At 40.5% G+C, this 18,326-nt stretch overlaps 1 protein-coding gene across 5 annotated transcripts in view; it reads left to right on the top strand.

Moving 5' to 3' along the window:
* cadpsa (Ca2+-dependent activator protein for secretion a) overlaps positions 1-18,326 on the top strand; it is a 202,441-nt gene that overhangs the window by 89,324 nt on the left and 94,791 nt on the right. For all 5 annotated transcript variants that reach the window (XM_038697484.1, XM_038697483.1, XM_038697482.1 and 2 more), the window contains exons 7-11: positions 441-552; positions 640-779; positions 5,772-5,838; positions 13,751-13,859; positions 14,428-14,640. In XM_038697484.1, coding sequence (XP_038553412.1) covers positions 441-552; positions 640-779; positions 5,772-5,838; positions 13,751-13,859; positions 14,428-14,640 — 641 coding nt within the window. The remainder of the gene's footprint in view (positions 1-440; positions 553-639; positions 780-5,771; positions 5,839-13,750; positions 13,860-14,427; positions 14,641-18,326) is intronic.

Raw genomic sequence — 18,326 nt, 5'->3', positions numbered from 1 at the left:
AACTTTTCAACTTTTCAGAAGGTTGACACTTCTGTATTATAAATTCTTTATTCTAATATTTTGAGATTTGGATATAGGGAAATAAATGAACCTTTCCACGATATTCTACTTTTATGAGATGCACCTTTATAAATCTTGAGAAAAATCTCTAGCTGCTGAATGCTCCATTATGTTCACCAGCTACTCACTAACTGTGTCTGCTGTTTGGGGCTGATTGTGAACCCAAACAGTAAGGGTGACGGCTGTGAAATGACAAACAAGCTGAAATACATTAAAACTCTGCTTTTTAAACCCCTGCAAGTTCCGGTCTAGCTGGACCCGTAGCTTAGGTGGTCAGATGCAACAGCCGCAGAGGCATCATCATCACTAACACAGTGCTTTCTTTCTTGTGCTTGTACCTTGGTGTTTCTGTTTATGTGTGTGTGTGTGTGTGTGTGCAGTTGGGGTACCCAGGGTGACTTCACCACCACCCAGCCGTTACCTGCTGTGAAGGTAAAGCTGTTTACTGAGAGCACAGGAGTGTTGGCTCTGGAAGATAAAGAGCTGGGGAAGGTAAAAATTTAAATTGGTATAACCGTAATAGTATACAGTACAGAATATAGTGTTTAGCTCACATTATTATTATATGTCTGTTTCCAGGTTGTGCTCCACCCGACTCCCAACAGTCCCAAGCAGTCTGAGCTTCACAAGATGACAGTGTCTAAAGGCTGTCCAGACAATGACCTCAAGATCAAACTGGCTATTCGCATGGACAAACCACAGAACATGAAGCATTGTGGGTAAGTGGAAGTGAGATTCTGCATGCTGGTGGCCCCAGTAATTCTGAAATTAGATACCTATTCTGATTTATCAGATTTTCAGTTTAAGACATTATACAGTCGCTCCACCCTGATAAAAAAAAAACTCTTGGTGGTGGTAGCACCAATTGCAAACGTGGACAAGTCTACTGGTAGCAGAACGGCATATTTTACAAAGAGCAAACTGTGATATTAGATAAATATGAAGAAGTTAAACACATAATACTTGCTAAAAGCAACACAGTTGCAGCTGCCAAATGCAGGAAGACAGAAAATTGCAGACTGTGTGACTGTGTATGTTAACAGGCTTATAATATCACTGACCCCGTCAATAGATTATGTGAGTAGATCTGACTGTGATTGCATTTGTGTGTTCCATTAATGTGTTACTGAGATGGATTGTTATGGCGTGTATGAATTTTGGCTTTATTCTTTAAGCTGCAGCAGCTGTGTATCAGAATTTTGACATTAAAAGCTGCGGGCACGAGTTCCAACTCATGTTCAAGAACTTTTCGTCACTTTAAAAATCATATTAATTTATATAACACACTTATGTTCCAAATGTTCCAAACATTGTTCTAAATCAATTTCATAAAGCACTGAAATGAAAAAAAAAACATTCATGATATAAAAAGTGCTTAAATGGTCGATAGACTGGATCTCAACCATGACTTCAGTCCCCAGTTACTGAAAACTCACCCACGTTACCTGCACCCAAATAGGAAAAGGTGGGGCGCTACATCACCAGTCTCTATAATATAAGAAACAATGCAACTTTAATTTTAAATAAACAAATTCATATTAAACTTAATTTGAATTCCTAAATATATGTTTAGAATATTTAGCCTTACATAAAAAGAAAGATTAAACCATTTCTTTTAACGGCTATGGCAGACTGGGGAGCCAATAAAAATAAATATTAAAACATTTCAAAGCTGTAAGTACTACTTCTAATGCTTCTGTCGTATTCTCTGGTTCAGGAGTGGCTTGACACTAAGAATGCAACACCTTCTATTCATGGTGACTCTTGACGATTCCAGCCTCAGTCCACTCCTCGTGTAGCGCCGCCAAGTTCTTGAATTGGCTTTACGTGGCCATCCTCTCAAGGCTGCGGTCGTCCTTGTTGCTTGTGCACCTTCTCCTACCACACCTTTCTTTCTTTCTTAGTTCATGATCTCTGTATCAGTCTGGGAAAGCACCAAAAATATGCTATCAGGGTGTTAAACAACAGAAGTTGTTATCCTAACAGTGCAATAAAAGTCCTTGAACAAAACAAACATAACCTTTTGGCTTCCAACCAAATAGTATTTTTTAACATAGGTTGGTGTCAAGAGTTCACCAAAGAGAGGGGAAATCCCCAGGACTCAAGTGTTCCTGTTCTGTGGAACATTGAGTCCTTTATGTCTACATTACGTGAGTAGGCCTATGTCAGATAGAGGCTTTACAGGCAAATGTGAAAGTTTATTATTTACTCTGCGCTACACTATCACTGCATCTTTAATCAGCAACGTGCACTATGGAATAGGTGTTTTACTGAGGTTCTTTGCCCAAACGTAATGTTTTGCTTCCCTCTTGTGGTTATTATTTGTTACTACACAGACTTAATTTTCCAATGTACTAAAAGGCATGACAGGGAAATGTTTTTTAAGGATGGACCCACAGCAGACCAATACAAGGTCATGGAGCCCATTTGATAAGATTCTGAATTGTGTAACGGCATAGATGGAATTAATGACATTAAACTGGCTTGCCTTTTCTGCTCAGCATGTATCAGCTATCAGAGTCTTTCATCATAGATCTGCGGTAGAAGATTCAATTTGATGGATTACCTAGCTAGTGTACTGAAATTGAACCCAAGAACCCGACTGTTCCCAGCGGATCCTGGGATTCAAGCTGCATTTTACAGTCCTGTGTTAAATTCTGTCACCTTATTTCTCATTCCATGAAGGTTTACATTGAAACAAAAAACTGGCCCCAACACTGATGTTACTCGACTTTACTTCATAGAAACTTAATCACAACTCACAGGTCTGTTTGTTTTGTTGCTATAAACATCTGACAAACGGAGAGCGTCTGCTCTGGCACTGTTTTGAGTGTGTGAGGTGTACAAGCACTCAGAAGACAGGGAAACTGAGATCCGTGTGGGCACATGAGACCCTCGAAAAGAGGAGACACCGCTCGTAGTACCACCAGCTGGTGCAGGAGCTTCGTCTTAATGATGGTTGGTTTAAGGCTTATTTTAGGATGAGTCTGATTCAGATTCAGATTCATTCTTTATTTGTTTTCACAGTCTGTACAAAGAGCATCACTACGCATAGTACACACATATAAGGACATGTATGGACAATATACACATATCTACACATAACACAAAAGTGACACTATTAATTTGTCTGTAAGTTTAACGCTCTTATAGCACAGGGTGCAAAACTTTTTCCGAAGCGTGCCTTTTTGTAGAGCAGCTGTCTGTATCTACGGCCAGATGGGAGAAGGGTGAAGCATGAGTTGAGAGGGTGGCTGGGGTTTTGTACTATGGTAGTTGCTCTTCGAGCAGTGGCAGTATTAATGAGGGCTGGGAGGTTGGGAGTGGGAAGACCTATTATTTTGGAGGAGGTGTTAGTAATTTTAAGAAGCTTATTCTTATTGGTGAGAGAGAGAGCATGGTGAAGTAGCAGGCAGCACAGTACAAGAGGATGGGTTCAATGATACTACGGTACAGGAGAAGCAGTAGGTGTGGTTTGACTGATAGAGTCCTGAGTTTATGAATGACAAAAAGTCTTTGTTGAAAGTGTTTGTGGATGTCTGTGATGTGGTGTGGGACAGACTGTAAACTTCCGTCAGCACAACTGAGGGCCCGTCTCTCCATTCATTATATTGGACAATGGGAAAAAACGTGAATGACGTCGGGCAAGAGTTGAATTTTTTTCAACTCCATGCACTCATTCAAAAACGCAAGGTGCAGCAGGCAGGTGCATTAACAGCGCGTAGAACAGCCAAAAGAAAATATTTTCAACTTCAAAAAGGGGTCGGACTGCCAGAAAGGTTTAGAACCCCTGCATTAAAGCATACAATTCGACAGCAGTAAGTATCCACCACATGAGTGAATTCGATGACTGTATGCCTGCAGTGGCAGTGACAGTGTTTTATACACACTGGTGCACACACTTCCTGCCTCAAAGCATTGCTCTTCTGTCTTAGCTGCGAGGAGCTGCATGTCTGCCTTCCTCACTCCCTCCCCTCCATATGCTTCTTTGAGTGCCTTAGAGGAGCCTGCAGAGCTGCACTGTAAGATGCCCACACTGTCTTCCTATACCATGTTACCGGTCCCACTCTCTGCTCAGCACGCGGGCAGGGCCCTCATGTGTCACCTCATGGATGCTGGTTTATTTGGGACGACAGGCAGAAGCAGCTCTGGGAGGGACTGGGGGGAAAGGCACACTGAGGCAAACGGAGCAGGGCTAACCAGGCAGACCCACAGCGAGCCTGGGAGCACTAGAGACTAACCAAACTGGGGTCCTCACCCTCAGATGTTCTTTTATGACAAAAGCCCTTTCCCTGTCCTTTTCCTTCTGCATCATGTTTTCATGTCAAATCAAAAAGAAAACGCAACACAACAAGCCTTAGTACTTGCAGAATACACACTTGTATTTCTAAGAAGAAAAGAGTAGATATGGAAGCTGACTGCTATTTGGTCTTTATTGCTGAATGAAATAATTTAAGTAACAGGCACCGAGCTTTTGGAAAATAACACAAACAAAGTGTGTAGTTCTCTGTCGTTGTCACAAACTTCTTTTACGCTTGATATATTTGTTTGATCATTTGTTTTCAAATGTTAGTCTTTTACTGAATTCTGCACCTCGAAACTTTGGTTGTGACCTTTACTATAAATCAAAGTCTAGTCTAGATCTCTATGTCTCAAGAGATACCAAATATTAAATGCTGAATTTCATAGAAAAAAAACATCTAGATGGCAAATGATTTTCCATCTGATGCAGAATAATGCACCATAAAGATCGTGTTTTGGATTAGATAAACGTACATATCCGCAACTTCCAGTTGGAGATACAGAATATACTGTGTGGAACAGATGTACAGTGTAGAGAAAATACAGTGAAACACTTTAAAGGGGTGGATAAATGGAAACATGATTTAGCAGAGTGATTTGATTTGGGGGAGTTTCAGGCAAAATGACCAACCGTTTAACCCTAATTAGACAATGTGTCAGAATGATGACTCATGTCCGACCTCTTAGCACTATTATCTGTATTGCATGAAGACATTATAATGATGCTTATCATTATTAAGGTATTTCTTCAAAATTACAATAAATGATTTTTATAATATTGCCCAGTCCTAGTTATGAAAGTTAGGAATGTGTTAGTCACCTCTGTACTCCATGGATCCCTTTAAAAGCACATGTACACAGTTTTACGGGGGATGTACTTTTTGTTGTTATTGATTAATTAGTGTCAGTAATCTAACAGCCCTAATTTCAATTCACTCTACAGTGCATACAGGTGTTACTGGTCAAATTAAGGATGGCTGCTGTGTATTTTAGATGCCCCACTTCGAGTTATCTGTGCACGCTGCCTCACAGATGGCTTACACTTAAATGGAAAAGAGGCACTCTTAGTGTCATTAGTTGCAGTACTGTGCTTATCCTACTACAACAAATATCTGTGCAAAGGAAGGTTTGTCAGCTTAGACACAAAACACCAAATAAAGAACAGAACAATGAGATGAAAAATGTGAAGCGTCTGGTTGCAGTTATGGCGTTTTACCAGGAGAGGTCAGTCGATGCACAACTCTACCACTCTGTATGTATCCTTTCTGCAGATGCGGCCTGTCGCATCAGACTTCTGTCATATCAGTCAAGGCAATGCAGAAAGAAGTTCACAACAGCTGCATGAAGGCCACACTGAGAAATCTCTGTGTTTTTTTAGCTAAATATTAGCGTTTTGTTTCATCCCACAGGTACCTATGGGCCATTGGCAAAAACGTGTGGAAAAGATGGAAGAAAAGATTCTTTGTGCTGGTTCAGGTAAGCACAGATAATATAGTTGTGCTACAAGTCAAACTGTATGTGATAAAACAAGAACATACACAAAACATGGTACACTTCATACAGTGGGCGAGGTGTTTGAATGAGCAGTGGCATTACTAATATCTTTCAGTTGCCAGTTTTGCCAGTCACGAAAGGAAATGTTTTTCTAATGAACTTGCAGTCATTACACCTGTCTCAGCTGCAAGCCTTAGTGCACTCTGAAGCTCTCAGCCCGGGGCCTGGATCCCAAGTGGTGTCTCTTCCTATGCAGATGGGGGTGCCAGAGATTTATAAGACTGAGATTTATAGAATTTGTATATAGGTAGATGAAATAGTTTGAAATATAGCGTTATTTCTATGTAATCCATTCGCAACCATACTTGACCCAATACAACCTGCCATAGCACGCACCCCCTGCCTTTGTCAGCTCAGACATTTTGTAAAGACATACAGTTTGCAGAGATGATTTCTCAATTAATCAATTAGTCGAGTGACATAAAATTAATTGCATCTATTTTTATAATCAATTAAGTCGGATGATTCAGTAATGAAAAAACATTTAGTTGCTGTAGATGATAGACGGACACATTTTCATGCAGATCCTTCATTTTCCCAAAATCTACAGAACCCTGTTAAGAAATTAGGATGTCTAACAAAAGTATATATTCCATAGCATTATTAAAGTTCTTGAGAACTACAATAGAAATAAATCTTTGACTGTACAATTATTATATCTTGATCTATAAAAACTGGGGAATCACTGATGGACTGGTGAAGATATAAATTCATATTCCTAACAGGGAGAAAGCCATATAAACATGTTTTCTTGATCTTTGCTCTCTATCATACTTTCCACAAGATCAAATTTGGACTAAAGTGAATGTATGGTGAGCTCAAAAACCCAGTCACACCCAAGAGATAACCCTGAGCAGCCTTCAACATCAGCACCGCTTTGTGTCGATAATATTTTCACTGGCCACATGTGTGTGTGCAGCGAGGAAGCGAGATGCAGCCAAGCTGTCTTCCCTTGGCTGTCAGAGGAATGATGGAGAGGCCAAGCAGGCTTTTGTCAGGAGATGGGGAGATGGGGAGGTGGGGGTGTGGGCGATGGTAGCGGCCATTTCCTGGTGTTCCTCTGCATTGGGAGGTGGGTAGTAGGCGAAGAGTGTGGTGGTGGTGGTGGTGGGGGGGGGAGGGGGAGGGGGGTGGGGGGGTATGTCAGAGGATATGTCTCAGAGCTACAAGTTGACAGCAGATTGACAAAGTCGAGTGAACACTAGCTGGCCTAACACTCGCAGCTAGAAAAGCCTGAGCCCCGCCAACTTGAAGCCTCTCGGTGGCTCCCAGCTAAATATATAGCAAGTGACAAACACTGGTCAATAGACTGCGCACTCGTGTGTGTGTGTGTGTGTTTGTTTTTATGTCTGTCTGCAGATGTGCATGGATGTTTGTCTTGAGCAGCACAGACACTATCTGGTTATTGCCGTGTGTTTGAGTGCTCATGTACTTTTTGTCGCTGTTTTAGAGATGTTGCATTTTTTTTCTTTGCTCACTGTCTGTTTTTCTCATGAAAAGTGTTGTAAGTAAATACTCACTGTTGCCATTTTGTTACCCACGTCTCTCTTTACCACCTCACACTTGGATTTGAATCTATTTCCCTCAAACATATTTGTTAAGCTTGGCTCCTCCTTTTAGACACAAAAGCCTGAAGTTATACTATCATAAAACCTTCAGATATTCCAGCCTTTGCTGGTTCATGTTTTGATAGAGTACTCACATGCCGTATGTACGATAAAGGATTCGTTGGACTGTAATCATTCCTATTCTCCTGGCTGTGAAGTGATCACTTCCTAGTGCAACTCGAATGTAAGTGATGTTCAAAAATGCATTCTAAAGTCTCAGTCATAATACAGAGGATGTATAGTTACAGTTAACTAACAATGACTGTGGATTTTTTACCCCACCTCTTACATTAGAAGTACCTTAACTAGGTTACAGTAACAAAGAACTCTTTTAGTGTCCATATGGCAAGCGAAAATTGTTTTAATGCAGACTTAAAAAATGTCAACCTATCCTTTACACATAGTTTAGTATTATGGAACGTGTCTCTCACTGTGATGACTGTATCCACACTCGTTTGTACAATGTTTTTAGTCCTAGCTGTAAAACAGATCAAAAGAGCTGTTTTAAGAGTGAAGTTTCAAGATTAACATGTATGAGGAATACACACCACAAAAGTAGGTGTTTTTTTTTACAAGTTATAAGTAATTATTGGAATTGTAAAATTTTTTAAAGATTTCTTTGCCATAAGAAGTGCATTTGTACCCTCTCATTTAATGCCTGTTTGTTGTTTGACGTTTGTCAACAGTCAAAATCAGTGTCCACTCAAATCCAGTGTCATTTTTGTTAGAGATATCTGGATGAATGATTTCGTATATGGGAGCATAAAGCATAGTTGCATGCAGCGTTCCAATATCTCTGTACGCCCATACTTCATGCAAGGTATCATGGGGTTAGGAAAAACTGTTTAAGGAGCACTTCCTCGTTATGATATTGTATGTATTGTAAAATCATTGCAGCGCTGACCTCTCTGGGGCTTTAAAGTCTGCTGGACCTTTTACCATACCCAACATGTCAGCTGGGTGTTAGGTGTGGTGTGTTGTACTTGTGATCACATAGTGCGATGCTACATCACTCAGCACAGGGTGAGCAAAGAGCAAGAGGATTATGAGACTCGGTGCAGTTACTTTATAAAAACTCTTACCACACCCTGAGATATGCTGGAAGATCATCATATTAGAAGAGCTGTTCTATTTGTCAACAAATCCCATCCCAAGGAAGCAAAAAAGAGAAAAAAAGTCGTTGTGCCATGTGCTTAGAATACTTTATACTAGTTTGTATTTAGAGTGCTTTATCTACTATGTAAATGTACTATGGTTTACTATATGCTTTAAGGCCTTTTTTGATGTGTCAATTTGTCAAGCTCCTTATCCTTTTCCCAACTTGTTACACAAGCCTCTCTGCCAGTGTTGAGAGGCCTGCATACAGAAATAACCTATACAGCAAAGCTGCATTAAACAGAGCTGCAGCTCTGTCATATAGTTAAATGTACATCATGTTAGAAGTGAAGGTGCATAATATTTCTGGATTTAAAATGTTCAGATCAGTTTCATTGTACAACATACTCTGTACACGACGTATACTGTATCCTTATTAGTACAACCAACAGTTTGGACTGAATTAGGAATTGAAATCTGAGTATAAGACACGTACTACATCTCAGAAGTTACGCCTCTGTTCATCCACTCCCTCCCTCTGTCTCTTCTCAGTCCTGCTGTCTTTGTCCATATCCGTTTTCTTCCTCCACGTCTTCTACTTTGGACTCATTTTCTCCTCCTCCTCCTCTCTCTCTTCTCCCTGTCATCTATCACTTGCCTGTCATCTCTTCATTCCTCATCCTCCAGTCTTCCTCTTTGTCCTTAAATCACCCCCTCCTCTTTGTCCATCAGTTCATAATCAGTACAGTGGTTGTGGCCTCCTCAGAGCATTCAGGCAGATTACAGATCAGCTAAACCTTGTGTGCTCATGGTGGACCAAATTTCATTCTACATGTGCCCACCATCTGTCTTTCCATTCCCCTAAAATTGCTTCAATTCAATTCTCTTCCGTTTTGTTCAGTTCAGTGCACTTTAGTTCAGTTAATTATAGTCAAGTGATTTAAATTCACTTAAATTCAACTCAGTTCCCTGCACTTTATTTCAGTTGAATTAATTTCAGTTTGGTTAATTTCAGTACATTTGAATTCACATCAGTTCAGTTCATTTTGATTCAGTGCATTTCAATTCACTTAACTTCATTTCACTTTTATTCATTTCATTTTAATTCAGGTCACTTGATTTTGATTTACTTCAGCTCTTCTTAGTTCTTTTTTTTTCTCAGCATTTTTATTTATTTAAATTTTTTTCCCGTTCAATTGTGTTTAATACAACAAATCTGAATTCAGATAATTTAGCTTTATTTCACGATGTCAGTTTCATTCAATTTTAATTTTCTTTTGGTTGATTTATTTTAATCCAGCTCTATTTATTTCAGTTCAATTACTTTAATATCAGAAATAATATTAACCATGTCAGGGTTTGGATGTTTTTCCTTTTGGCTTCTGAAGTTTGTTTGTGAACACACATGCCACATCCAGCAAATCATCTGTATTCATGTCCATGTGTTTCCTGTAATGATGTGAATATAAAAGACTGTAGCAATCCTCTTCACTCTCTTCTTTTCTCATTCTTCATCACTGTCTGTTCCTCTGTCTCTCTTCGTGCTGACTGACAGCTGAGAGAGAGAGAGAGCGAGAGGAAGCTGGTGTTTTGGGGTATGGGTGGAGGGGGGGGGGGTCGGTAGTTTAGACTCTGATTTGCCTTTGTGGTGTCCTGGAGGCCAGGGAGCTGCTGGAGAGTCGGTCCGGTTCCCTCCATGCTTTAGTTGCCCTTAGGTCTCATCAGTGTTGTTGTGGGGAATCTCATTTGTCACACACACACACACACACACACACACACACACACACACACACACACACAGAGTTTGTCACTTTCAGGGACATTACATTGGCTTACATTCATTCCCTGGAGACTTAACCTAACTATAAACACTACTTACCTAAATGTAACCCTTACCCGAACCTTAACCTAAGCCTTAAATCACCCCAAAATGTTATGATTTACGTTATGAGGACTAAGGTTTTGTCCCCAAAAGGCAGATGAGTCCCCACAATGTGACTGTGAAACAGATTTATGTCCCCATAACATGAGCAATACACTCTAACACACACACACACACACACACACACACACACACACAGAATGCAGCTGCAGCTAGAAGTTGCCACTTGCAGTGGCAGAGGTGACAACGACAGCGGATTGGCCAGGCCTGGTGATTTGTGACGACAGGCTGGTATGACTGGCAGCTACAGTAGCAGCAGGCTAGCTCCAGCTAGCAACACAGTGTCACTACGCTTCCTGTTACCAACACAGGGAGCAGTGACAAGACTATGGCCACAATTATTCGATGAGGAATCTAATAACTGTCCATTCTGTTTTATGCTGATATATCTTTACATGATACAGGCAGCCCTCCCTCAAATGTGAAACTAAGTCCTTGTCACCATCAGTTATTGTGTGTGTGTGTGTGTGTGTGTGTAAGTGTAATTATAATAGCTATAATAGTAATGTATTTGGTCCACACATTCATGTGTTCAGGCAATTCAGTATTCTGTTGCTTGTCTGTGTGAAGCCAATGCCACAGTTTAGTGTGACGATTTGTTGATTTTGACAGTGTTATGTTTTCCAATAACACCAAAAGAATTAAAACGATTGATTGCCTTGTGCAAAATAAACAAATTGTGTCGCACAGTTTCCTTTGCTTTTGCCTGCTCTGGTAATAAACCGAAAAGTGAATACTAAAGAAGACGAGGGTCTCTGTATGAACTAAGAATCTGTTATACAGTATGAAACAAGTGCAAGTGTCTGACGGAATTACAGTAAATTGGTAAATAAGTCAGAGATGTGTTAGTATTTTTAACGTTTTGTTTAAAAAAACATTTTTTAAAATAAATAATTATGAGAAGTGCCCCTTTTTCCCCTTGAGCACCTGAACCCCAAAATTGCTGTGCACGTTCCTGTGGACATGTGAAATACGTACCCCTCCTCTCTCTCTTTCTCTGGTCCCTCTCTCTCCTCTCTGTGTGTCTTGCACGTGTATGTTTAAAATCATAGTTTTAGCTTTCTACTGGGCTGATGCTTCTCAGCTCAAAAGAATTATATAGGGTTAGCCCTCTTCTTAATCAAAAACAAGGAACACTCAGAGTGCCCAAACATTATGCCTGAACATCAGCATTTTAGCATTGTTATTGTGAGCATGTTAGCATGCTGATGTTTGCATGATTCTAGACTCTTAGGGCCCTATCTTGCACCCGGCGCAAAGCAGCGCACAGTGCAGCGCAAGTTTTGCATTGCTAGTTTCCAACTGATGTAGTTTACATTTTCACACCCAGCGCCCACATTGTGTAAGTAGCAAATGTACTTGCGCTCATCTGTGCACCCATGTGAGTGTTGGTCTTAAAATGAGGTGTGGTCACTTGCATTGTTGCTGCATTGCTATCTAGAGGCTGCAGAAACTGATTGCGCGATTGACCAACAAAAACCTGCTCTAAAGTCAATGACACAGTATATATCTATTTCAAGGGCGCATTATTCAGCTAGTAAGATGCGCCTGCATAGCCGGGTTCTAGTGATGTGCAGATCACATTTTTATCCGAAGATTGTTTGGGTCTGGTCATTAAAATGAACTTTCTGATTAATAGCAGGTGACTTGCATAGGGGTGAAATAGAGTGAATCGTCTCCCCATTAACAAAGACGCTGTGCACATTTATGCACGAGACGGCAACAGGATTGTAAATCATTAAAGACTGCAGTCTGCAGTGTAATTCATACACTTTACATAGAAACCTCACTCCCTCGCTCGTCCACATGAGCTCTCTCTCTCTCTGCATATTTTTATTTATTTATATTTTACAATAGTTTTTATAATGTGAAATTCATGGGCCATTTAAATAGCAATGCACCAAGGTAGAAGCGCTCCTAATTTTACAAAGAGAATGGGAGACAACACTTATTGACATTGTTTTACTGCATGTTACGCCCACAACACACCCATGACTAACTCACAGACTGAGCACGACCCTTTTGAACCACGTTCCTGGTGTGCCGACAATTTTTTTCCAACATTAAATAGCAAAAGATTCTGTCACGGCCTACATGCGCCTCCGCCATGCGCTTAGATCCTCAAAACAAGGCCCACAGTCTGCATAATTCAAATTTTACTTCAGAAAGAGCTCTTGATGCACGGGTGAATAATGTCAACAATAAAGGAGAATGAGGTTCCTTGAAAATCAAGGCTGGTTTGTTAAAGGTAAATAGATTAAAATAAACATTCATTAACATTGCTACATGACTCAAAAAAGACTTAAGTACTAACTGTACACTAATCTTACTTCACTACAGCACCTCATATTTAAGTTGATGCCTAATTACTCTAACATCCATACACATTGTAAGCACTCGACTCCAGCCCACCAGCCTGTAGCAACCATACACCACCTAACAACTGTTACAAACACATGAACATATTTAATATTCCTCACACTCCAAGCAGCTCAACTGCACATATGTTCATATTTCTCACAGGTGGCTGTCACGTTTAATTCAATAAATAAATAAGCAACAAGAATTAAACCTACCTACAGTACACGTTAATACTAAAGCTGAATGCATTTAAAACTTTTACTATCCTAATTTAAATATTTCCAGACTAGCCTTTGCAAATGGTATATGCTTAAACAAATGTAGCTATGCAAGATTTAAGGTGTTTCTGATTCAAATGTTTTGCTCTTTGGAATCTGAGTCAATGCTTCATCTGTTTGGTCCTGCCATGTTGTATCTGCCTCCTGGAGGGAGGTTGAAAAGATGTGACTTGACATGGAATTGTGACATCAGTTTGCATTTCTTTATGATACTGGAAAGTCTTTGAAAGATTGTAGATTTTCAAGTTTATTGTAGCAGAGGGTTAGTAAGGTTTTTGACATTTTCTTTAGGAAGAACTTCCCCTCCGAGGGACAGTGAAGTTTCAATTTCATAATGTGGTAATTTTTTACATGCTGTGTTTTTGTTATTGCCTGCTGCTAATGCTTTCCCCTGATCCTGATGTTGTCATGTGGTGATGTGTGCTTGTTTTTATGTTTAACTGATGTGAATTAAAACATACAAAACAAAAGGTTAACAGCTAACTTACCACCATATTAATGCACTGAGCCAGCTGATGAATGAACTTTTCCCCTCTCTGTGATTGGAGCAGGTGAGTCAGTACACCTTTGCCATGTGCAGCTACAGAGAGAAGAAGGCAGAGCCTGTAGAGCTTCTCCAACTGGATGGCTACACCGTGGACTACACCGACCCTCAACCAGGTAACAGAAACCACATGACACAGCTGCGCAGTGCATAACAACAAGCAACGCAGTGGAAGTGTCACAATTTGAAGTTCAATTTGTTGTTAACGTTCCTGTACACGCACAGTCCACCCACATAGGCGTTTGTTGCCTGATTATACCTGTTCTCAGGACTGTGGGGGGGTGTACAAACTGAACATGGATCCAACAAGGAAGTGATTAAAGGTGTCCTATAGATTTAAACAGACTTCTATATAACCATTTAAAAAAAACAGATAAATTGCCTTTCCATCCCTCGCTACTTCTAATGAATGTAATCCTGTTGATCTTAGCTTGAGTTTTAGGAGAGGTCTTGTGAGTGTTGGAGCAAGTGACCACAATAAGTTTTAAAACTGCTTGTGAATGTAACTCATGACATTCTGTGATAACCTCATAACAAACAATGTGCTGATGATGAGACTTTTTTTAAATAGTCATGTCATTTTTTTTGGTGTTTTATTCTGACGTATCTACACAAACAGGAATGCGTGATCCTGTTAACACATAAACATAAACAAAGCTTCCTCTTCCTCCGTCCATCCTTTAGGTCTAGATGGCGGTCGGACGTTCTTCAACGCTGTGAAAGAGGGCGACACTGTGATCTTTGCCAGTGATGATGAGCAGGATCGGATCCTATGGGTCCAAGCCATGTACCGAGCTACCGGCCAGTCCCATAAGCCAGTTCCTCCCACCCAGGTCCAGAAACTCAACTCGAGGGGGAGCACGACGCCACAGCTTGATGCACCCATCTCTCAGTTCTGTGAGTGTTCAACACTCAGATTCTGACTAGTCTTTTAGTTCTCATACCACACAAATGCTTCTCCTCAAACAGGATGCAACCATGTTGTTGTCTATAATTTTTTTATTTTCTAACTTGATGATGCAGCATCCATTTCGACATTTTTAGGAAAATATTTGGCCCTGCATTTCTATAATTGTTGCATTTCAAACAGTTAACTTGAAGGCCCCCTGTCAGGCCAGAAATTGGCAGCACAAGTGACATCGATTGATTGAACTCAATGTTAAAAAATGGGATACACTTGTCTGTTGCAGCCACATTTAATGCTTTATATTATTCCTATAGTAGCATTAGAAGCCCACTTACTGTATAGTAAGTGTATACTGTAGCAATCAGTGATCAATAAGTAGAATAAAAAGCAGTTTAGACCCTCCTTTTTATTACTCAGCTTCTTGTTCTCTCTTGTTCTTGATGTCCCACTCTGTCTCCTACTGCACAGTTGTCCTCACAACATTTATGACATATATGTTTCCAACTGTTACTGTTATTCTGTCTCCATTTGCTGCTTCGCTCTTTGTTGTAGAACTGCTGTAAGTGTTGGTGGCTTTGCTGTGTGTCTTTATGTTTCTCTGTATCTTCTTCCTTTTCTTCTTCTTCTTCTTCTAAACCCTGACCCCGCTATCTTGTAGCTGGATTAAAGGGTAAGTGCTTTCCTCCCCTTTCTTTCACTTTCCTCCTTTTGTTGTCCCATGCTCTTCCTCTTTTAAAAAACCTTTCTGTTGGTTATTTCTGTTTGAGGACAGAAAGACATACTAACTTCTATGTAATTTAACATGCATGCCGAAAGTATTTGCTTTGGCTGTGCGTCTGTCTGCATATTTGTCATCTGTAAAGGGACTGACTAGATCAGCCTACTAAAATGCTACAGTTCAGGGTTAACTTTCATAAAGGTTTTTTTTCCCATGAGGACTTCATCTTTGTGATTGCTGCAGAGCTATAGCATGTCTATTTTTAACGATCTGTGATGGTTGCTATATCACCTCCATTTAAAGAATCCTCACAAGCCGACCTCATTTAGGATCTGACTGTACCATTGTGCAAATGTGGTGTATTTTTATTCACAAGGAAGGTTTTCTTTGATGATGTACTCATTCAATTTGGGACAGAAGCCTTTCACAATTAGATCACTTTGAACATGTTTAATTGTTTTGAAACAGTTGAACTGCAAGTTGTTTCATATTTAGTTATTTTTTATTTCACATAAGTTGTAAACTCGGAAGAATTGCGTCCTAGGTAAATGGATGGAAATTACCACATGTCATCTAGCCAAGGTTCTTTGCTTCAAAATTGAATTGTACAAATTAATGAGGACTGAGAAAATAATATGGAAGAAAAGGTTCGCAGAATCTTAAGCGCTTCTTCACTGCTAAAGCTGAGCTCATTTGTTTTCAAACCCCTGTGCAGACAGAGAACACAGAGTCAGAAATGCAAATAATACCAAGGTTATTTCACAGGGTTCTTCTCAAGTCTCTTATTTGTCGTTTCCTCGATCCTCGCTTGAACCGGAAGTTGTTGCAGGCTGCCATCTGGCAGGCCGTCCCAAAGCTCTTATTTGCGCAAGGACCTAGGAGCGATCTCTGAGCGAGGATACATCAGTGCATCCTTCGTGGAAGTTTACTGACCGACACGCCCCCTTATTGCGTAGCTGTTATATTGATTGGACACTGTGGCTGATCGGACTGATCTGATTCATTACAACAGATAGTATTAAACTCAAGTGCATCACTGCAAAGAGTTGGTTTGTTTTATGATTCACTATCTAATTAAAATCTTCATAGTAGGTCTGAACAACAAAAGCCCCACACACAACTTTCTTCATTTAGGCCTATTAGAAAGGCCTATTTCTTTTTCTTTTATTTCTCCCATCAACTTTTATTATGGAGACAATTAAAGTCAGTCGGAGAGTCTGTTAGCAAGAAACATGTTTTACATCATTTCTCTCATTTCTTTTCAGTCACATGTGAGGCTGGTCATTCCTGTGTTTAGTCAAATAAACAACAATAGCCTAAATAGTAAACACTTAGCCTAAGGAGTTGGACTTCTAACTAAACTGCACTGAAGTCTTTAATGAAGCAAGCAAGGGAAAATAAAGCCAGCCAATCTCATCTACTGCATCTGATTGAAGCAGGTGGCGGCTCCGCAAGTAGCCTAAATTCAGCTGATGAAAGTATGAATGAAAACTTAGATTTATAATAATGGTGCGCAGTGATTGATAGGTGAGGAGTGACATGACTTGCAAATAAATTGTATTCTGTAGTGTTATCTGATGAGGAAATAAACGGAAAGCCTAAAACTGAGCGTCGACTTTGAGATGAGTTAGGCTACATCATTTAAATTTCCCTGAAACAGCCTAATTAATCCCAAGACAGCATGAACATATTCCAGGTTATTCAATAACGAATTCACAATCAGAATCAATAAATATAAATGCAGATAATTTAGCCTAAGCATTGTGCCTGTAGAAATGATCCTGTGCCTCTGAGCAGGACACAGGGCCTACAGTTGGCCTAACCTATAATATTATAATATAATTATTATTATTGATTTGCAGGTGTTTGGTAACAGCTACAGAGAGAATCATGCTGCTCTGCACTGATAACTGAGACTTTATTAATATCAGAAAAGTGCATGTGTGCAGACACAAACTTCATCAAAAGTGTGTAGGCGCTGATCAGCTGCCACCGTCATCAGAAACGGAGGTCGCTTCACGTGACGCTTCGGAGGAAAGGGCGTCTCATGTCTCTAAAAACATATTTCCTCATCCCTTCTCTCCTGGCTTGGTTTTCTTGCGTCTCTCCATGCATCCCCATGCAAGTGAGAGAAACGTGGATGCAATTAAGAGACTTGAGAAGCACCCACAAATGTTTCTGTGCAGGGAAGGGGCAGAGTCTGAGGTATTTGGGAGGGCAGAATCCAGAGTGGAGTTTTAAAGGGCTTCAGACTAGACAGCAAGGTCTGTTTTTCCAGGTGAGGCAGGAGTGGTGCAGGACAGGAGTCTACCAACACAGGAAATTGAGGTTAAAATTGACTAGGAAGTACTGTCTACAATCTGGCTATGAGTGGAAGTGAAGCGAAAATAAGTAGCAGAGGTGATTGGCTGATGACAAGCAGCTGGTCTTCTCTGGACTCCCATACACCTGACTCCAACTCCTGGGAGGAGGTAGAAACAAACACTGAGCAGCTCTATGCTACTCATGCTGCGTTCCAGACTGCTCGGAACTGAGTTTCAACCTCAGAGAGTTCCAGGTGCATGACTCCAAAAGTGAATGAAATACACTGCTGACCGTGACAAACTCTTTGTCAAGTGTACACCAAGTTGCACCCTCTGTCCTTGGTGTTAATTAAAATTCTGTCTGTTTTAATGAAGTAGGTAGGTAGCGGGGTTGATGCGTGTGTTCATTCGCACATGCTGCTTTCGTTTTACCTCGGAAGTCGGAGGTCGGAGCTGGGAATGACGTCACACCCGAGTTGACGGCATTCCAGGCAACAAGTCGGAAAACCTCGCCCGCCCAGCTGTTTGTTTACAATTAGCCAGGTTAGCTATTGATACGCCGGTTGATTAAAAAAACGCATTTTGCGGTATTTACTCACACTAAACACTGTAGCAACATGTCCACAGACAGCAGCTGGACAGCACTTTGTGTACG

Source organism: Micropterus salmoides, unplaced genomic scaffold, assembly GCF_014851395.1.
Source record: "Micropterus salmoides isolate LMB-PRFRI ecotype aquatic unplaced genomic scaffold, ASM1485139v1 Ms_hic_scaffold_4, whole genome shotgun sequence".
NCBI classification, from domain to species: Eukaryota; Metazoa; Chordata; class Actinopteri; order Centrarchiformes; family Centrarchidae; genus Micropterus; species Micropterus salmoides.
This window is presented reverse-complemented; position numbering and strand designations above follow the sequence as displayed.